General features: G+C 34.4%; 1 protein-coding gene across 1 annotated transcript; it reads left to right on the top strand.

The window, feature by feature from the left end:
- The first annotated feature begins 5,028 nt into the window (after nucleotides 1-5,028).
- LOC129575677 (major royal jelly protein 1) lies at nucleotides 5,029-20,280 on the top strand. The gene is made up of 6 exons (XM_055459590.1): nucleotides 5,029-5,264; nucleotides 16,572-17,182; nucleotides 17,284-17,414; nucleotides 17,493-17,679; nucleotides 17,744-17,938; nucleotides 18,042-20,280. The coding sequence occupies exons 2-6, from the start codon at nucleotides 16,671-16,673 to the stop codon at nucleotides 18,712-18,714; spliced, it is 1,698 nt and encodes a 565-aa protein (XP_055315565.1). The 5' UTR covers nucleotides 5,029-5,264; nucleotides 16,572-16,670; the 3' UTR covers nucleotides 18,715-20,280.
- Nucleotides 20,281-20,418: the final 138 nt, after the last annotated feature.

Below are 20,418 nucleotides of genomic sequence, written 5' to 3'. Positions count from 1 at the left end.
TTTTCAAAGTGTAACAACAAAAAAGATTTTTTTAAAGTGTAACATCGGTATGTAGTAAGTGTAACAACATACCGATGTTACACTTTAAAAAAATCTTTTTTGTTGTTACACTTTGAAAAAATTCGATTTTGTTGTTTCATTTCAATAAATTTTTTATTTTTGTTTCACTTATATGTGTTGTGAATAGAAGTTGCGTTTTCATTCTCGGACATTCATATATATATATCTATACTCCCGGTTCGAAAATATGCTTCAAAATGTACATACTCAATGCTAATTAATTCATGGAAAATACATTGGAGTTGCGTGCATTTGATTAACCAATGGCCTGTTGCACTATTTAGTAAACGGAATGCATCAAATATTTTTTTTATAAATCAAATATTTTTTTACCAAAAGCGTTGGCTACAATTTTTCGTTACCAATGAATTAAATATTGCATCGACTGGTCGTTCAATCTGAAACGAGTGCGGGTGCAGTTAACCCCATCCAGTCGGAGGTTATTCCGTTTGGGAGTGAATGAAAAGTGAATCAAGACACATACATACATAGAAAATAGGCATGTTTTATACGCTTGAAGGATGCCACTTTCGAATGGTATTACATTATTGAATCGACCCAAAGATTTTAAAATTATGACATCATGAATTTGTGTAATTTTTAAAACTGCCGATTTTTTTTTTCAAAACAGGATTTTGTTTTAATTTTCAAAAGAACCATCCCCATTGAAAAAGTTTTTCTACACTATTTTTTACACACCGTCTCCACTCGCATTAAGTTCCCATTACATTAGATACACGTTGACCGTTGAAATCCAATGGAAGTGGAGAATAGTGTAAAGCTGTTTGAAGTTCTTTAAATTTTTGGAAATAACTACAGATCCCTTAGCGTAGTATTTTTGGAGCTCTAACAAACGTGATATTTTATTTTGTGAAAAAAATTTAATTTTCATGATATTTTTCGAGTCGACATTTTTGATAACAACAACAGGCAATATTTCACGAACAAAGGTCTCAATCGAAAATCCAAAAAATACAGTTTGGTTCCTTAAGGCCAATTTCAACGACTGCTAGTGTCGAACGTAAATGCACGTAAATGCTGCATAATATTAAACGCACCCATTAATTTTTCATTGTTTTCCTATTAAGAATGGATGCGTTTAGTATTATGTGACTTGACACTAGCAGGACACTAGCAGTTGTGGGCCAATTTACAGTTCGCCATGCGAAAAAAAAATTTGCATTGATTTTTAGGTACCTAGCCCGGCCATGCGAGAAAAAATATGGTATTTCATAAGAGATAAAAAAAAATCTTAATCGTTATCGGGTTAAACTGTGGAAATTTTGCATGATTGACATTCGCATGCTGAAAATTCTAAACCAAAACGATTTTTCACACAGTTTATTACAATTTTGTAACTTGAACCGTGATTTTACCGATGCTATCGTTTGTTGAAAATGAAAAATTCAATACGGTTAGCAAATTGGTCGTAATCAATTGATTGGAAGGCATTTAGGTATCATTGCCGTTTTTCACATGTGTCTAAAGTAGACGTTGACTTGGCTTCGTAAAGTAAGAATGTATTTTGCGATCACAATGTTATTAATTCACTCACTCTTGACTACCACGCTTTTAATCCATGGAATCAATGGATTTAATGAAACCGATGACGATGGTGATGGAATGGTTCACTTGGCATTACCGGAAGCTCAGCACAATATATCATCCATCTTGTGTATAATTAAATTTTGTGAAAAATATTTTCGGTCCGAAAAAGCGGTCATCGGATCGTTAGTCATAGTAAACGTGCAGAATACCACAGAATTTCATAGTGAGCTAATTATCATGCTGAATGAACATGCCAATTATGATCTGGGAGTTATGACTAAAGGTAAGAAAGCTAATAAAGTGTATAAAATAATGAATATTAATGAGCTAAAATTCGTTCTGGTTGATAACCTCAACCTAAAATGAAAGATGCAACCAAACCGCATGGAAATCCATTGCACGTTGTCGATAAGGCGAAAAATTATTTTGTTGTATTTAATAAAACAAGTGAAGTGGGTGATGCCATCAATCAGTGGTAAGTTTGAGGATATATAGTTTTTGCTATGTTAAAATGGAAGTCGCCAGAAGAATAAACATCCAGATTGATATGAATCATTTCAATTTTGATTAGGAATCGACTTCCAACTTGGAACCCAATTGCACAAGTTGTGGCTCTGTTCATTAATACCTACGAAGACGAAGAACTTCTTACCCAAATGCAATCGATTTTACAATTGTTTCTGAATCGCCACATGATCAATGTAAATGTTATCTCATACCGTTATAATTCTAGTATAGTACAAGCCCATACTTTTTATCCATATGATGGTAATAATTGCGCCATGGAAGTCACTGAACTACATCTAATCGAAGAATGTGAATATTTGGACGAAAATCCATTTGATCCAGTGATTACTATAGTAAACAGACTTAGGCCGAAAATTCCAAACAATTTACATGGCTGTGAGATGCGAATTGGAAGCAGTATCATTGAACCGTTTGTATTCCTCGACGAAAACAGTAATTCATTTGACATGGGCCTGGAGGTTTTGATGATACGAACGATTGCACAAGCTTTGAAAATGACACCACTTTTTATGCGCGTGAACGGAACTCGCGAAAATCGTGCAGTGAGCAATGAAACAGGCATCTATTCCACTTTATTGACACAGTAATTGATACCGATTGGATTTTAACGCGCTATTGTTGTGACAAATTAAATTGGCAATTATCTCTTGGCAGGAAAGCTGATATATTGATTGGTGGCATGGACAATGATGCTCGCGTGCAGAAAATTCTATGGGTCTCAATTCCATACATTCAGGACGATCAAACATGGTGTGTTGCAACAGCACGACCGCAGGATCTTTGGCAGAATATTTTCAGCATTTATACGGTTGGCACATGGTTCACACTGGTTGCTGCCATTTTCTTCAATGCCCTAATCATTTATATGTTGATTCGTGTCGAAAGTAAAAATGAGAGCTATGTATGGACGCTGATGATGGCAATGGCCTCCGGACTGGGTCAGTACGCAACCTATGAGCCACAACGGGTTTCTGTTCGAGTGATGATGGTTTTTCTCTTTATGTACGGCATCGTGATGAGTTCGTCTTTCAATTCATTTCTGATTGGAATTTTAACTCGGCCACGTTACAAGCAACAAATCAATAGCTTAAATTTAGCCATTAAACATGATTTCAAATTCAGCGGTGGTGAAGGTATATTAATTCAATTAAATTATTAGTAATTACATATTACTATTTGCTCTCTTACAATTTTCGACGAATTTTGTAAAGTTTTCAATTTCCAAAAAGAAAATGAATTTCAAAAAATACTTCTTCTTATTTAATTCATTTTTATAAAAAAAAAATCAGTGGCCCTGTCTCATTATCTGGGCAATGACGAGGTAATACATTGCCCTCGAATTCGTTCATTTTGAACTCACTTGATTCATCACCAATACAGTCGTATACTTTTCTTTCAGACTTCTGTCGCTGTTCGCAAACATTTCGAGATTTGTTATTACACCGATGAATGTTTGAAGCGTTTGGAGTACGATGAAAAATTGGCGGTAGCTGTTTCGCGATTGCACGCAGAAAATACACCAGCAATCTCTAGATCCAAAATGTTTTGTTTTCCACGATCGAATAATATCTACAGTTACTCGATTGCGGTATATTTATATTTATATTCAATTTTAAACAATTTCATAATTTATATATTTTTTATTTTTAAAGATGCCAATCAAGCTGGATTACCATATGCTGCCGGTAATTAATTATAATATCAGGCAACTGTTTGAGTTTGGATTGACAGAACGATGGAACAAACTGAGTCAGGCAATTGCCGCAAATGAAGAAATAAAAAAGATTTTAAACCAAGCAGCCAGCGGAAAAGATGATGATCAATTGGTGGTTCTGACTGTTCCCCATATTATGGGAGCTCTTCTAATTATGAGTTTTGGTCATTTCATAGCCTCAACCACGTTTTTAATTGAGCTCTGGATTAATCGTAAAATTGGGCATATAAAATGCGCAAAAATTTGGTTGATCTTGCACTTTTTTTTAAAGCCCAAATAGAAATAACAATAACTTATGTAGTTAAACGCCGCTTAGTAGGCAATAATTTTCTCCTTTCTATTCTCATTCATCCACAACACGCAATGAATTTAGTTGGTATATCGCTTAGCGCTCACCTGATTTAAATGCAGCATGCGTAGCGGAAAAAAACACACAGACAACGGAGAAAAAAAAAACCTTAGTAGATGACGTGAATTGAGACGGATAGTTAAATTACCGGCTTCTGTAGACGGATTCAACTGATGCGCAAGCCGCAATTAGTAATTATGATGTTGATTGTGTGTTTAATACGTTTTAAATGGTAAATCTATGTTAGTGTGACTAGCATATAAGCAGCAAGAGTTCGTACATAATCGTAGCAAATATGCATATGTGTTGAATGTGTAAGTGAATTTTAATCAAATTGAGACATAATAATAAAGGACATAAGACACACAACCAGTTGTTAGAAAGTGGTTAGGCGACCATTACTTTTACTTTTATTCATATTCGCTAATTTCAGCTGTATTTGGACAGAATTTGAACCGTACCTGATTGTTAAATTGTGACAATATATAAATTGCCATTTGAGAGAAGAAAAAAAAACTGATAACATTATGCTCCATGCTAAATATTCGAAATATGAGGTAATCTTTTGCTCCAGAACAGCCAACAAACGGTATAATTGTACACGCACACAAGTAGCGGTACGACAAGAGTGGCATTTTGAAAGATTCGGTGAAAAGGCGAAGAGCGAAACTGTGTTGAAACTAATGCAAAAATCAAATTGCAATACCATTTAGCAGCTACAACAGCAACAGCAGCCGACAAGCATGAGAAAAATCCAAGACGCGCACAGACAAACCAATATATAGACAAGCGTACGCCTCAACTGAAGCACTTTTTGTGTGCAAAACAAGAGACCAAACAAACAATCTCTCCGTATATTGTGTGTGTATATTATTTGTGATACGCTTTTCTCCGTGAAACAGTTGGTTTAGCGCTTTTGGATCGTTCACATCGTCTTTTGTTTTTGCTTCTTATTTTTTTTTTACAGTTTTTTTAAAACGATTTTTTCAGCTGGTTACTCTGATTTTTTTTTTACAAACGGGTTCGGTTGTGAATTTCACGTGTAAAGTGGTTTCATAGAAAAAGGTAATTTAATTAAAGTTTTGTTTTGTTTGGTTTGGTTTTGTTTTTTTTTTTAATATATTCATCATATGTGCAAATTTTTGTAAAATTTTGTGTCGGTCAAAAAGTACCATAAATCGAATCTGGATAACAACTATCTAGTCAGGCAAATGTAAATTCATTCTGCATTTCGAGCTGAAACCCTTTTTTTTCCCTTTGAAAAAATATAAAGAAAAATATGTCAAAAGCAATTTTTATTAATCGAAAGTGAAAGTCCGAATAACATTAAACAAAAGAAATGGTCCAGTTGAAAAGAAACGGCGAATATAAACCAACAAAATTTCAAATCGAATCGAAAACAAAACGGTGACGATAATAAATGTTTCAATTGTGTGAGATATGACGCATTACACGCGCTAAGATCGCTACTTCTAGGCAAATTTTTGCTTTTAACTCGACGACGAAAATTACTTAATACTGCACGTTGAGATGAAATAATAGCAGTGCCATACCCCCTGAATGCTAAACATCATTACATCTTTATTACTCGATTTTTGTGTGTGCTGTTGTTGTGCTATTTTTTGCTTTGCATAAGAAAATTCGGTTACGCGAGCGTTAAGTGAAAACTACAATGAGAAGAATTTTATTGAGATGCAAATGCAATGATTGTTCCGTAACCGTTTATTTTATTGGGCCCATTTCATTTTATTACAATGTAGCACCTCTCTTATCCCAATAAATTCATCATACATCATTGGTTCGGCGTTGTATGACCTCTATCAATATCGTGAATCATCCGATCAACGTGAGAGAAATATGTAAATTGAAATCATTTCACGGCTACTGATAATGATCTATCATTCTCTTATGCCATTAAAAAATTGTTTTTTGTTAATGAACTCGGTCCTTTCTCATATAAAGCTGTGAAATATTTTGGTTTGTGTGTGAGTGTTTGCTATTACGAAAACTAACAGTGCTTTCGAAAACAAAATCAAATCAATCTAAAAACTCAATGGATAACTCAATGATATAATGTGTTTAAACTACCCGTAATAAAATACATGCTTCTATTCCAAAGCACCAAATTAATGGCAAACAATTCACTTTTTGATTTGAGTTTCAAATTTGTTCATTTTATTTCAAATGCATGTGAACTATTCCAAATATCAATTGAAATGCGCTAGCTGAAAAGATAACAGACAGCCTTTTGACAGGCTTTAAGTATAATTTTGGCTGTAAATGAAAGGAAAAAAAAACTAAGCAAACTTACTTAGAATTCTTATAGAATTCCATTCTTCCACTTCCATTCACGTCATGGTTCTTCCATTTGAATCCAGTTTGAATTGGCCGCTGATCACAGTGTATGTGTATATGTGTGTAGTGAATGCTATGCATTTGCATGCTCATTCAAAACCATTCACTAAGGCTTTGTATTATTTTTTCTTCTGTAAATTCGACACAAATAAATGAATTGCCAACGAATTTAGACTAATTCAAATTTGAATGCAATGATTTTCGTCGAACGACAGTTCTGTTTCGTAGCCATTGCCAGCTATTGCATAAGCTTTAAGAAATAGAAACACGAATGCAATCATCGACGCACATACCATTTACGTAGCGGGATGCAGGTGGCTACCTTCATATGGCTTAACAACATCCAAAGTCATCGGGAAATCTAAAACCGATCACAAAAAAATTCAAGCCGTTCGACATGTTTATTTATTCGCACCGTTTTGAGATAGTCCTAATAATATCTCGTAAATTACATAAAGTGTCAAACATCGACAAACATAAAAATTACCTTGAACATTTTATGGACAAAGCAACCATATGAATTTCATACCAATCATCTCAAATTAATGGACCACACATTAGTTCGGGTTCATGAAGTTTTGATTTTATTTTCATAAGATAGGCTTTTCACAGAAATCAAAATGGAAAAAATCAAAAATGACAAGTCAAATAAACACTACCATAAATGAATTCATCTCCTTGCTTGTTTTGGTTGTGGCTTGTGTATTGATTGACACTATCCATCGGCACGGTACGTGCCAATCATCGAATGACATTGAAATCAATCCTGTGTTTACAATATAATTTTTTGCCTTTGAGTTCAAAGTGCGTAATAATGCCGGAATCAATGGCTTGCGTGTATCCAGCGTAAAAACATATGCATTTTTTGTTATGGATTGAACTTAGAAAATCGAACACTCATAACTTTTAAAAAGAGTGAACCACTTCCCAAGTTGACTGCTGGAAGGTCGATGTATCTCTTTGTTTGTTAAAAGAAAAGGGGAAAAACAGAAGAAAAAAAAGTATGCATGCTAGAGACACCCGCAAGCAAAACGAACAAATTGAAGTGTAACGAGCATACATAAATTGACCATTGATTCTGAAAAGTATAGTTAGCTTCAGCTATCAAATAGTAGGCAATAGCAATGAGCAAAGCATTTTGAATCGGAATTACCGGTAATTTGATAGTTAAAATGTTTCCATTTGTTATGTTTTATAATGCAATGCGGAATCAATTTAGAAATGATAATTGAAAAATAATACGAATTTGATCGCCAGTTCACATCGAAAATTCCATGCACTACTTACAAATACACCATGTACCTATGACAATCGATAGTAATTTTCATAAGTGTGTTTGCTACAACAGCCGAGTTAAACAAACCAAAACGCGTGAATCGACTTAGTAAAAGCAATTGTAGAGCATACTACCTACGCTACATATGCACTAGCTCTTCACAGTCCGATGCAATATTCAGACATTGATTCTTCAATACAGACATTGAAATTGGTTTGCATTTGCCAATTTTTAGAATTCACGATGAAATGCAAAGAGAAATTCATTTCTTTCCCCATTTCTTCAACCAAATGATATTCTATGAAAATGCCAACTAGGGCATAGAGGCCTTGAAGAAAATAAAAACGTCTATTAACATAAATGTTTTACACTATGAAATCTGCTCTCTATGCGTTTCTACTATGGCATTTTGCACACAATCGAAAAGGTGCGAATGAACATGGCGTATTTTTGCTAAGGATATAAACTATTATTCTATTTAAAGTTAAATAACATTACTAATTTATGACCGAATTGCTGAGAATCTACTATCACATTCTTGTGCTTTTAAGTACATTTTTAGGACCATTCTTTCAATTGTACAATAAAACTTCTTTCTTAAAAAAGGCTAAAGCATTGTTCCATAGGACTTTACACTTGCTTCAATGCATTTTTAAGCAGTTGACAAATAAAGAGGATTTCGTTCCATAAATATTTCGCAACTCGTATATAGTCCGTCTGATTTTACACTTATGATAACATTTTCGGTTTGCTGTAGGTTTACAGTGATGACATTTCTGAAAACACAAATCAACGTAACGAATATGAGTTGTAGATGAACTATATGTACGAGTACGGCATTCAAAAATATTGTTTAAATGTCAAACATTTAATCCGTCTAATCTCATTCGACATCGTCATCTTTTCGCGACCCACAATGTAAATTTGTGTGATTTATGATGTTGGTAATTTTTTTTTTTGGAATCTGCCATGAACTTTTTTGGTGTATTAATTGAGGCTGTGAGAATGAAAATGGCAATACAGGAATAAACATTCTGAAACGCATCAAGAAAAAAAAAATCGCAAAATTGAATCATGAGTTCTGAATATGCAAAAAAGAAACATGAATTTACATGGACAGCATAGGAGGTTCATGGTTCACTTTTGCGAATTTTTTTTTTCTTGAAGCGCTTCAGAATGTTTATTCCTGTATTGCCATTTTCATTCTCACAGCCTCAATTTATACTAGCCCATATATTTAGAATGTTAATATCACTGAAATCGGATCTAATTTTACGTGGCAAAAATAGAATTCGCGGGAGGTGGTTAAATGTTATATTCAGGCATTAAGTTGGGATTTAATATGAATCAACATTTTAAATCTTGCTTGAATTGTATGCTCTTGCCGCATTATCTCAATTCAAATTGCCGTATTGACCAGAGGCATTTGGTGAAACCTTATTCTAAATATTTAGCTTACGATTGGGTTTCGGACACAAACCGATAATGTTTGCCGATCGGCAAGAAGCATTACTCCGCAAATGAACTCTAACCGATTGTCGGAATACAAAAACAGCATGCCATCAAGGCAGCAAAAAGCTGTTGGACCGTGTGTCATTGAACCTAGCAAATCATTCGCTTTGCCAAAGGCATATTTTACAACATATTTGATTCATTCTGAATGCTAAGAAAACAAACAAAATATACGACTACAGTGTGGCTGAATCAGTTTTTTTTTTAGACCCAAAGACTAAATAAATTGTTTTTTTTTGTTGTATGAACCATTAGATAGATTGCATAAAACCATATATGATGTATTTTATGTGCCTTCAAATACAATACCAAGTCAAAAAGTGATTGTATAATCCGATAACCACAGAAGCATAAACACTTCCGATTCCAAATAAATTAAGACACAATTTCAGATCAACAAGAGAAAGAAATGGAAAGTGTTTCATTACAAAAAAAAAAAATATCAAAATGCAAGATGTATGGTTGAAATGGAAAGAAACATTTTTTTTTTGTTTTTACTAACTTTGTGCAATATCTTGAACAGTTGGAACGTGAGTAATGTAAGCAAACAAGAAGAAAATGTCTACACGTTTTGCAGCATGTGGTCGTTACAAAAAATGAAGTTCAACATGTTTCAGAGACTGTGACTTCGATTTGAAAGATTTGGCTTGACATTGCGGTCGATGTGTGGTTACCAAGACGCTGCTATCAATTGTTTTCTTTTCAGTACCAATTGAACGTCAAAAGATTTTAAAGATAGAAAATGCTCTATATAAAAATGGAAGTCCTTCGACCGTGTGCTTTAACTTTGGTTTTCACCAACAATAAAGCCCATTAATCGTCGGCCCATTTTCATTTAGCTTTTATATTTTCACGAGCCACAAGCCCAAGTTATACATACATACACCATACATATATGTGAAAACCTGCAAAAAACGGTTCGATTTATTAAGTCGGAAATATCGTATTGATCATGCATACGAAACGAATGAACTCATTACATAATGTTGGTAGATTAATTTGTGGTAGTCTGGTGTTGCTGAGACTATCTCGTTTCAGCTGTCTTTTCAAGGTCAATACGTGTGCGTTCACATTAAATGTGTACTTTTTTTTTATTGTTGGGCGTCGCATTCCAACAAATCTTTTAAATCCCATTCTGATAATTGCTTTATTTTCCACTATGCTGATATTTTAACGGTATTTGCAATAGTGTTCATGGTGCACCTTAGTAAATTTATAACAAACAGTTAACTTCTTTGACCCAACAAAATTAATTGCTTCCAACGCTTATTCATACATTATACAATCAAATGATTTGAATGATTTTTTTTTTATTATCCCATCGGCACAATTTTTCGCAAAGCAAAAATAATAAATTTATGTTGAATTCAACTACACAGTGTTTTCATTGAATTATCGGTTTACAGTTGCCATCACTGCCTCCCTGATGGCCGTGTAGACTCAACCGTCAAGATCTGCGGTGAAGAAAAAATATCGATCAAACTGTTTTTTCAGATCTTTTTAAGTTTTCAATTCGCTCCAATTCTTGTTTTTCTTTGATTCTGGAACTTGAGTGTTTGTTCAATTTGCTTTGTAACAAACCAGTTACTATTCGATGTAACAACAGAAGGAACAAGCAAAATCATGCACCCAAGCCCGAGAGGCTCGTTCATTTTATATAAAAAAAAATAGCGTTACGTTGATTTTTAATTGCACGGTGAAAATGAAAAGAAAAAAAATGAATGAAAACGTCAATAGATAAAGTTCGAGCAAAAAATTACGAGACAGTGGCTACTATTTTGACTCTAGTAACCGGTAATGGGTAAAAGTTACAAACGAATAAGAACTCTATGAAAATGTGTACATTTCATGTAAACACCATGAGAAAATAAGAAAAAGTAAAACCCGAGTAATAAACACCGTTGAAAAGTAAAAGTAATCTAAGAGTTCTCGTGTTGGAGCTAGTGCTGCTGCTGCTGCTGTTGTTTTTGATTTTCTTCATTGTTGTAAAATAATTGGCATTCGTTTGGATACATTGTTACTGTTTGGTGCACAGTATACACGTTTTACGGTAGGCCGAATCGCAAACCAGTTGCTATGTATCTTGGTATCTTTACTATTTCACGTGATCATTTGAATGACTGGGCATTTTAAATGTGATTATGATTCAACGTGAGTGCGTGTGTGTGTTTGTGTTCGTATGTATATGCTTCTATATGTATTCAAATTACGTGTACCCGCGCAAAGTGTTGCATGCGTAAGTAATGACTGCACGACCATCAGTCATTGAAACCTTGATACGACATTCCATTTTACCACAAAGAAATTATGTGTGTTTGTATCTTGTACGTTTTGTTATAAATGTAAGACACTACCAACAATTAACGAATCATTCTGGAGATGTTCAGAGAAATCTGACGTTCAATCTGCTTTCAGAGTAAAAAAAAAATTTGTCTCTTCATTGCATGTTGGTCAAAAGTCATGGGGAAGTGATGTATGCAAATTTAAAAAAAAAATGCATAAACGAATTTGCATATGCTAAAAAGAGCAAATTCACGCCTCTGATTTGCAACCAACAATTCATTCACTGAACTGCATCAAGACTAAGTAAAAAAAAACGTTGAAAAAACTCTTGGATACAGCATGCACAAGCAAAAAGAGAAAGTTTCTAATTCAATTGTCCGAACTATGTTTCAGCGATGTTCACGACTTAACCATTTAATATTTTAAAAACAAGTAAAATAAAAAGAAGAATTTATTTGCTGGTTCAGAATATGAATCAAATGGTTGTTTATTCGATAGAAATTAAATTGCTTCATTTATTTCTCATAATTGTTATCACGGCATTTACGGCTTGTTTGAATTCATGCTTCACCTATCAGCGAGCAGAGTGCTTTTGACTGGCAAATAAAGGCATGCACAAAAAACGATTGGTCACAATTTAAACATTTACTAATATTAACTTAATTTTGGCTGTGAATTATCCATTGAATGAATTTCATTCGAATTCAACCAACGATACGGCACAACACAGCATAGCCGGTTAATGTAACGTCTTATCCAAATCGCTTCACTGTTTTCCGAATCTTCGTTGAATAATTATAATTAAAAGTAAATAAAGACTATAATTAAGAGAGTCAATGAGATGATGATTGAGTATAATTACTGAAAATCATGCTGCAGAAGATTCGATAAAAGTGAAACCTATCTCAAGTCGGATAAATTCGGTTTATTTCATCATCCAGCGTCGTTAACATTTGTTTTTTCTGCAAATGAAAAAATCAAAATAAATCCAGAATAAAAGCCACAAATTGCCTAATGACTGCAAACCGATCTAATGCAACTTTAATCCAATTTGTGACAAGAAATATTGCGGCCATTTGTTTTTCTTTGGAAATATTATACCATAATGTCGTGTAATTAAGTGTTCGGCAACATTTTATTTGTAGTGGCTCTAAATGTAATTGATCATTTTGCGGCATGTGAGTGGATGTAAAAATTTATCGTGTCTGTGGAACCACGTGTTGACCATTAAATAAAAAAACAACAATAATGAAGCCCAAACTCAGGCATTGCATGAAATGGAGGTAATAAGCTTGAAAAAGAAAATCATATGAGATCGGTAATAACAAGGCGATACCCTTGATATAATGAAATACTTTTACAGCAAAAATTCATGTATTTGTTTACGAATTGCGTTGTCCATGTGCACAAAGCGCCGAATCGCGGCGACAGATGCAACATCAATTCCGATATGCATACGTGAAGTGAATTGAATTGATTTGTAGGTTTTGCACAGTGTGGGAGCAAATGCGACGTAAAAGTGAAAATGACTTTGCATATATGCATCAATTCGATTTATTCACATTCACAATCACGATTGCGTCCGGCCAAATCAATGTCTCTCTAGTTTGACACTTTTCCATTCGACGTGATTGCATACCGACAAAAACAAAATGTCCATAATATCTTCACACTTTGAGTGATGAGTATGGATCACAAAACGGAAATGGATGCGGTAATCGAGTACATTTGATAGTAATAACAGCAATCTTCGTAACGATAATTGTGGTTGGTGATCTTTCGGTTTCACTGTTAGTGCCGCAAAAGATCGACGAAAAACATCAATGGAATAAAATGCTGACGAAATAAAGAAAAACATAATGATTGTATTTTCATTGCAAATTGAGATTCGTTCATGCTTATAACCCTTGATCTATTCAGTTCACTTTTTTTCGGATCATTTTCCTCATTTCAGTGTGGTATGCAGGTCAGACGAAGTGGATTGTGGAAGAACGGAACTATGTCTAACTGGAAAAATACACGAACAACTCTCTTTCGTTCCTCTCTCTTTCTCGCTCGCTTGCTGTTTCTCCCTCTTTCTTTTCTTCTATATTTCTCATTCATTTCGAACTTCGTTAATTGAGCTTGAGCAGCATTTAATTGCGACCATTGTCTCATTGATTTCATGATCTTGTCTGCATCTTATCTATCGTAGCGCCATGAGAGATTTTTCATCACGGTACTTTTTGTTTTTGCGTTGCTGCTTCTGTTTTAAATCTGTAGTTTTCATTCGTTTTTGCCTACGATTTCGTTTTAATTGCAGCTAAATAGATATACGATAGTGCGCGCGTGTATTAATGTAGATGCCAGTTGCTTTGCAATTATTCCAAACGAAAAACTGTTGATGTTTTTGGTTTTTTTTTTTTTTTTTGCTTTGCTCGTCTTTTTTTTACATTTCACTTTTGGTGTTGCTTTTTGCAATCGGGCGAAAGTCAAACGAAACAGAGAGTGATTAAGGGCGTTGAAAATTGTCGATTTATCATTTGATGTGTATTTATAATATTTTTCGCACTTTTTTCTTCTCACTTTTTTTTTCGAAATACACTTTGTACATTTTGTGTGTTGAACATTGTTTTTGTGGCGATTACCTAATAGTTAAATGGAGATGAAGATTCGCACGATAAATAATTATGAATTCGGTAGACATAGCGAAATCACAATGAAGATAAATACGAGCGAAGCAGTGGCTGAGTTCAGCGTCAATACGAGAATGCATTTGTTGTTAAGGAAAAAATCACTCGTTTGAGGAAAACGGAATTAGGAAGATTTCGCTTCTCATTATTTTTTTTATACATATATATATTCCGAACTTGATTACTATTTCACCTGAATTCTGCGAAATGTTACGATGTAGCATAACGGTAATATCTGTGTAGAAAAAATAATCAAATGATAGTGGTAATGTTTATTTGTATTTGTTGAAGCCCAGAAAACGAATGACCAAATTTAGAAATTGATGTGAGAAATGACCTTCTGCAAATTTGAAAAAAAAACCCGCATGGAATCAAATATTTGGACTTTGTAACACCTTTATGAATGATTTGCGATGAGCATTTTACGTCTTTAAGCATACACATAAACAAACTTTTGCCGATTATTTTGACATTAGGTTACGGCATTCTTCCGTGCAATAATAAGTTTGCCAAAAATTTCAATTCACATACATACACACACACATAATAAGAACTGCGCAAGCATCAAAGATGATTTTATAATAATGCAAATGTCTGTTTATTGGGCACGCCATTTGTATGTCCATATTGGGGCGTTCTTCTTACTAGCTTAATGTGAATGAAATGAAATCAATTCGTAAAATTTATAGCAATTTCGGAATTCAATTTCTGCACATGGTATTCGCATTCAATAAATATTATTGCGAATCGGTCTTTCATTTTTCGCACAATATATGCCATTCATTCGACGCGGCTGCGATTGACATACACGATGCCAAGAACTTATGCAACACCAAATTCATTGTTCATGTCATGAAGAAAGAAGAAGAAAAGAAAAAAACCTAAGCCAAACAACAGCAACGACGTACAATTGCAAAGATTGTTTGTATGCATGCGTCGTATAATAATGATATAATGATATTTATATACGTGGTGATTTTGTGCACTGCAACAACATAATTTTAAAGCGTCTTACATTTCGCTGAGTGCTGGAAAAATAAGAATAGGCCACATAAAATAATTGAACAGTCAATGTCGTATGGGTACCACTTTTCTTTCTCTTCTAAAATAGCATTTCATTTTATTTTCGTCACGTTGACAAAAAGTGCAACGATAAGACTGTGTAGGCATATATTTATTTTTCGTCTTTTGTTCATGTGTTGATTTTCTCATCGAACTCCATGGAATTGCTTGTTCGAAACGTTTTTTTTCCACTCTAGCTCAATATTTGCCAATAATGTTGGGTTTGTTAAGTGCAACTCACAGTATTCGACGCGTTGCAAATTTGTAGTCAGGTCTTAAAAAATGTCTTAATTAATACTGATTCACGTACTACCAGTCGCCCGCTGAGGGAGGAAAGAAAACAATGCACCAAACATGATTGTGTGAATTTGTAAAAGAAAATTATTAAACAAAATTATTTCAAGCAATTCACCATAGACATCGAAATAGTCTAGACAATAAACATTTTTCGAAATGGTTTTCGACAATGGTCCATGTTTTCCCACCATGTCGATATTGAAAGTGATGGCAGACTTTAGTCGGACACTGAGTGATGAAAGCTAAGAGAAAAAAAGACCATAAACATAAAAACAAAGCAAAAATATTCTGCTACTTAATCGGTTACGATGATAATTGTTTGCTGTTTACTACGCTGTGGCGAGAACTTGTTGAGAAATTTAACCTTTTTTATGCACATTCACCAAAAACCGGATTTCGTTCGTATAAAGTGGTCCGAAAAAAGTGAAATTACATGCGAATAAAAACAAACACATGCCTGAGATCAAAACATTAATCTATTTTATGTCGTGGTTTTTTTCTCTGCATAAACCAGTTCTTACGCAGTCACAATAAAAACAAACATATGCAATTGGCTCAGAATTAAAATTAAAAGGAAAAAAATGAAAAAAAAAGAGTCTAAAACTTAAATATTTTATGGTTCGTTGATAATACCAAAAAAGTTCCTTTCCGAAAAATGTTGCAGTAAATTTTGATAAAAGTTAAAAATATCAACCGTCAAAACTGTCGATTTAAGAGAAAAAGTAGGGCTGTATGTAGTATGTTTGTGCTTAATGGAATTCTTTTTTATTTCGTAAGTGATACTTTGGCGGTCAAAATTGGCTTTGAAATCCAAGCAATCGTATTATTTAAAGAAATGAAACTTATATGGGAATTGAAGGAAACAATGAACCTTGGAATACGTATAGAAATTCTTTTTTCTTATTGTTTTTGTAGGAAAAGTATTGGTACAGCCGAGAGATTTATGTGCCATAATTGCACTTGCCCATTTGTTCACCCGTGCCAAAAGCTAGCTGAACTGATTTAACTGCAATAATGACAGTTGTACATATCTATTTGTTGGTGTTATTTTGGGCTCCGGTGATCTATGGGGAGATTCAGGCCAGTGGACCACCATTAGAGGATATCAAACAATGGAATGTGTTGACATACAATCTACCATGGGATGCACCTACTAACAATAAAGACTTCTACAATCCAGTATCAGTAGTTGCAACCGGCATTGCTGTTGATTATGAACGTATATTTATTGCAACACCTCGTCTATTCAGTGGTGTCCCAGCTACCGTATCAACTGTACCAAGAAAAATCGCTGGAGATTCATCCGTTTTACAAGCATATCCGGATTGGTCGTTCCATACTGCGGGCCAACGTGCTTACAACTGTAGTGAATTAGGACTCGTATCGGTTTATCGTATGCGAATCGATTCGTGCAACCGATTATGGGCACTCGACGCCGGAGTTTCACGATCACTCGAAGATTTTGAAGTCACGTGTCCACCGAAGATTTTGGTTTTTGATTTGAATACGGATCAAGTCGTAAGACGGTAAGATTTTGAAAGTAACTTTTCTACACAAGCCAAACTATGAATCATTGTCATCTGCATGGGATTTTTCACTGTTTATTAAAAATTATTTAAATCTACAGCATTGATTTCCCACCTGAAGTGATTCGCGGTGAAACGTTGTTCACCAATATGGTGATAGATGAAACCACATCACAGCCATCGAATAATTGCGACGATGTGTTCGTCTACATAACCGACACTGTGGAACCAGGTAAAGCGAAAGCGATATGAACAGTGAACGTTTTGAACGTGTAGTACATTTAAATGTGTAATATTTCATTTGTTTCAGCAATTGTTGTGTATGACAGCGGTCGTGATCTTACGTGGCGGTTATCGCATCCTGCCATGTTTCCGGATCCAAACTTTGCGCAATCCAACATTTTAGGTCATCGATTCACGCTGATGGACGGTATTGTTGGCATCACATTTGATGCAACACTCGGAGTTGTTTACTTCCAACCACTGGCCACTGACCGGTAACAACTATCATTTCCCAACAATTTAATGTGCAAAATTTATAATATATTTCTCGTTTGGCAGACTGTTTTCAGTTAAAACCAGTGCATTGCGTGCCGGACCATTGCCATTTGGCGCTGAACTGCAAATACGTTTAGTTGGGAAAAAATCGTCGCAAGGAATTGGCTTGGCACTAAGTCCACGTGACGGCTCAATTTTCTTCAGTCCATTCAGTGAAACGGCAATCGCCGAATGGAACCCAAACACGAACAAACAAAAGTAATTGAAAATTACAATTAATCAAATGTGATATGCAGTCTAGAGTTCAATTTCTACTATTAATTCATATTTTTATTCACATTTTCCATAAATTTGTTTTTAGAGTTGTGTCGTACGACAAAGAACGTCTTCAATTTGTGGCTGATTTGAGTGCTCCAGCTCAAGATCCGGGTGCAATTTATGTGCTATCATCACGCTTCCATCGATTCTTTTTGAGAAATGTGAATACAAATGATATCAATACGCGGATTTTACGCATTGGTGGTGCTATGAATTCGCCGCAACAACAGCATTTGCCTGGAAATATACTGGCACCAGGTTACACCGGTCAAGCGTATACCATTGGCAATACAAACCTGTTTCCAACGTCTCCACCATCACCCCTTTTATACAAAACCGAAATAACACATGCACCATTCTCGCCAAGACCAATTACAGACATTAAATCCACCTTTGTCGATAACTTTTTCAATAGCATTCGGCAACCATACCAATATGAACCGGTTGGTGTTATTAATAAGGCAATAAAAAATCCATTTACCGCTTTAAATACGGGTGAAACTCCCGAAATATATCTAAAAACGCATCAACCAACGTATACCGCCTTCCAGAAGACATCACAGAGCTTTGGCTCACTACAACAGCCAATTCTAAGTCAAACCTATGGTTTACTTGACAACCAAAATTTCCTAACAAAAGTAAATCCAAGTTTCAGCGATTTTAATAGCATAAGACGTGCAAAGAGTATCGCATTTAATTCAACGGCACTTCATTAAACGAACATCAGAAAAAAAAGTCAACACCAGAAAAAAAGAACAAATTGAAACGACAAATTCACAATTAATAATTTAAAGTCGACAACTTTGCCGAAGACAATTTTCTGATATATCATTTCAGTTAGTCGTCAAAAGCTTAAGAATGAACATACATCGTTTTACATCTCATTAATGAAAATATTCTTCAATCCTTCGCAAAACCCAGTCCGCCCTTAAACTGATTTCTTTTCATTGGTTTCTTTTCAATTGAATTGAATCAAGCCTTGTATTTGCCATATTTTTATGCTAGGATAGATTTTCTATTCCAGCATAATTTATCGGCATATGATGCATACAAACACACACGCTTGCGTCTCGCTGTACACGGTCGTTCGCGCGCACGCAAACATGTACTCACAACAATACCGCATACTGCACGAAAACTTGTTTGCGCACACATCTTCCGTACATTAACGACCGTGCACTGAGCGAGGCAAGCGTGTGTATTTGTGTGCACCGCATGCCGATGATCTATGCTGGAATAGACTATCTATCCTAGCATAGAAATATGGCAAATACAAGGTTTGAATTGAATTGGATCAAAATACTCAACTGTCGAATCAAATGCCATACACTTTATTCCCTTCTGACACCCCACTTTCCATCCAAAATCATTGAACTATTTTAGACGATAAGTGAAGTTGAATGATGTTTTCAAACTAAAGTGTTAGTAATTTATTTATGTATGCATTTATAATATTCTTGTGCGATACTCAATCAGCTGCCCCAATGCTTATTTAATAATAACAACAACCGAAAGAATAGCACAAAAAACGAACAGTATTTCAATTATTAGTGAAGATAATACTTATTACATATTTCGATTTCAATGATATATATGCAGGGAATTTTATAATTGAATGCCAATCTCTTTTCGTAGGTTCCGGTATGGGTTAATTTTAATTCCTTCAGTCAAACTTCCTTTGTTTCTTTATTGGAAAGTTTAGTGAGTCTCAATATATTTCCTAAGAGCTAAAAACCATAGATATATTTGCAAAAATGGGCTCTCAGTGGCCCTTAGCATGAAATCATGGTGATTTAATCGAAAATGAAACACTCTGTAGCTGTGTAGCCTCAGTAAAATGGCCTCTGAGGGAAAAAAGTGCCCATACACTTTTTCGTGGCAGAGAGATTCTTATGTAGTAGATTTGCATTCAATTTTAAAACACACTGTATATATTTGAATTTTACATGCAGATTATGCAGTTGAACCGAATTCGAATATCATTTAAATAGTGAAATGATGAGAAGAGAAAAATAAAAATTTTGTTACCAATCAATTAAAATAGCTGACTCTCTATATTTTATATGACCAGAATTACATTTATTTCAATGTAAATGCGTTGTATTGTACGACTTGAACAAAATCGTTTTTTTTTTCTGGTGTTTTGTTGTTTCTTCTTTTCACACAGAGATGGCGAAGCGTATCCAATATTTTGTATCATCGCTTTCTATGTTTATACTTGAGTATTTTAATTTTTATTGATTTAGTTTGAACTATTAAAAAATATATTCAATTTTTCTTAACATTTGTTTACGTTTCGAACAATAACAAGCTTTCAATTTAATGTTGAAAATTTTCATCGGTCGCACATGTAAAAAAACAATATAAACCTTACAGATGTTTCTGTAATTTATAGAACTGTCAAAATCTCATGACAAGCG

This window comes from Sitodiplosis mosellana, unplaced genomic scaffold (genome assembly GCF_009176505.1).
Source record: "Sitodiplosis mosellana isolate CC-2019 unplaced genomic scaffold, AAFC_SMos_1.0 Smas_scaffold_6167, whole genome shotgun sequence".
Classification (NCBI taxonomy): Eukaryota; Metazoa; Arthropoda; class Insecta; order Diptera; family Cecidomyiidae; genus Sitodiplosis; species Sitodiplosis mosellana.
Note: the sequence above shows the minus strand (reverse complement) of the source record. Positions and strands in the feature narration are given on the sequence as shown.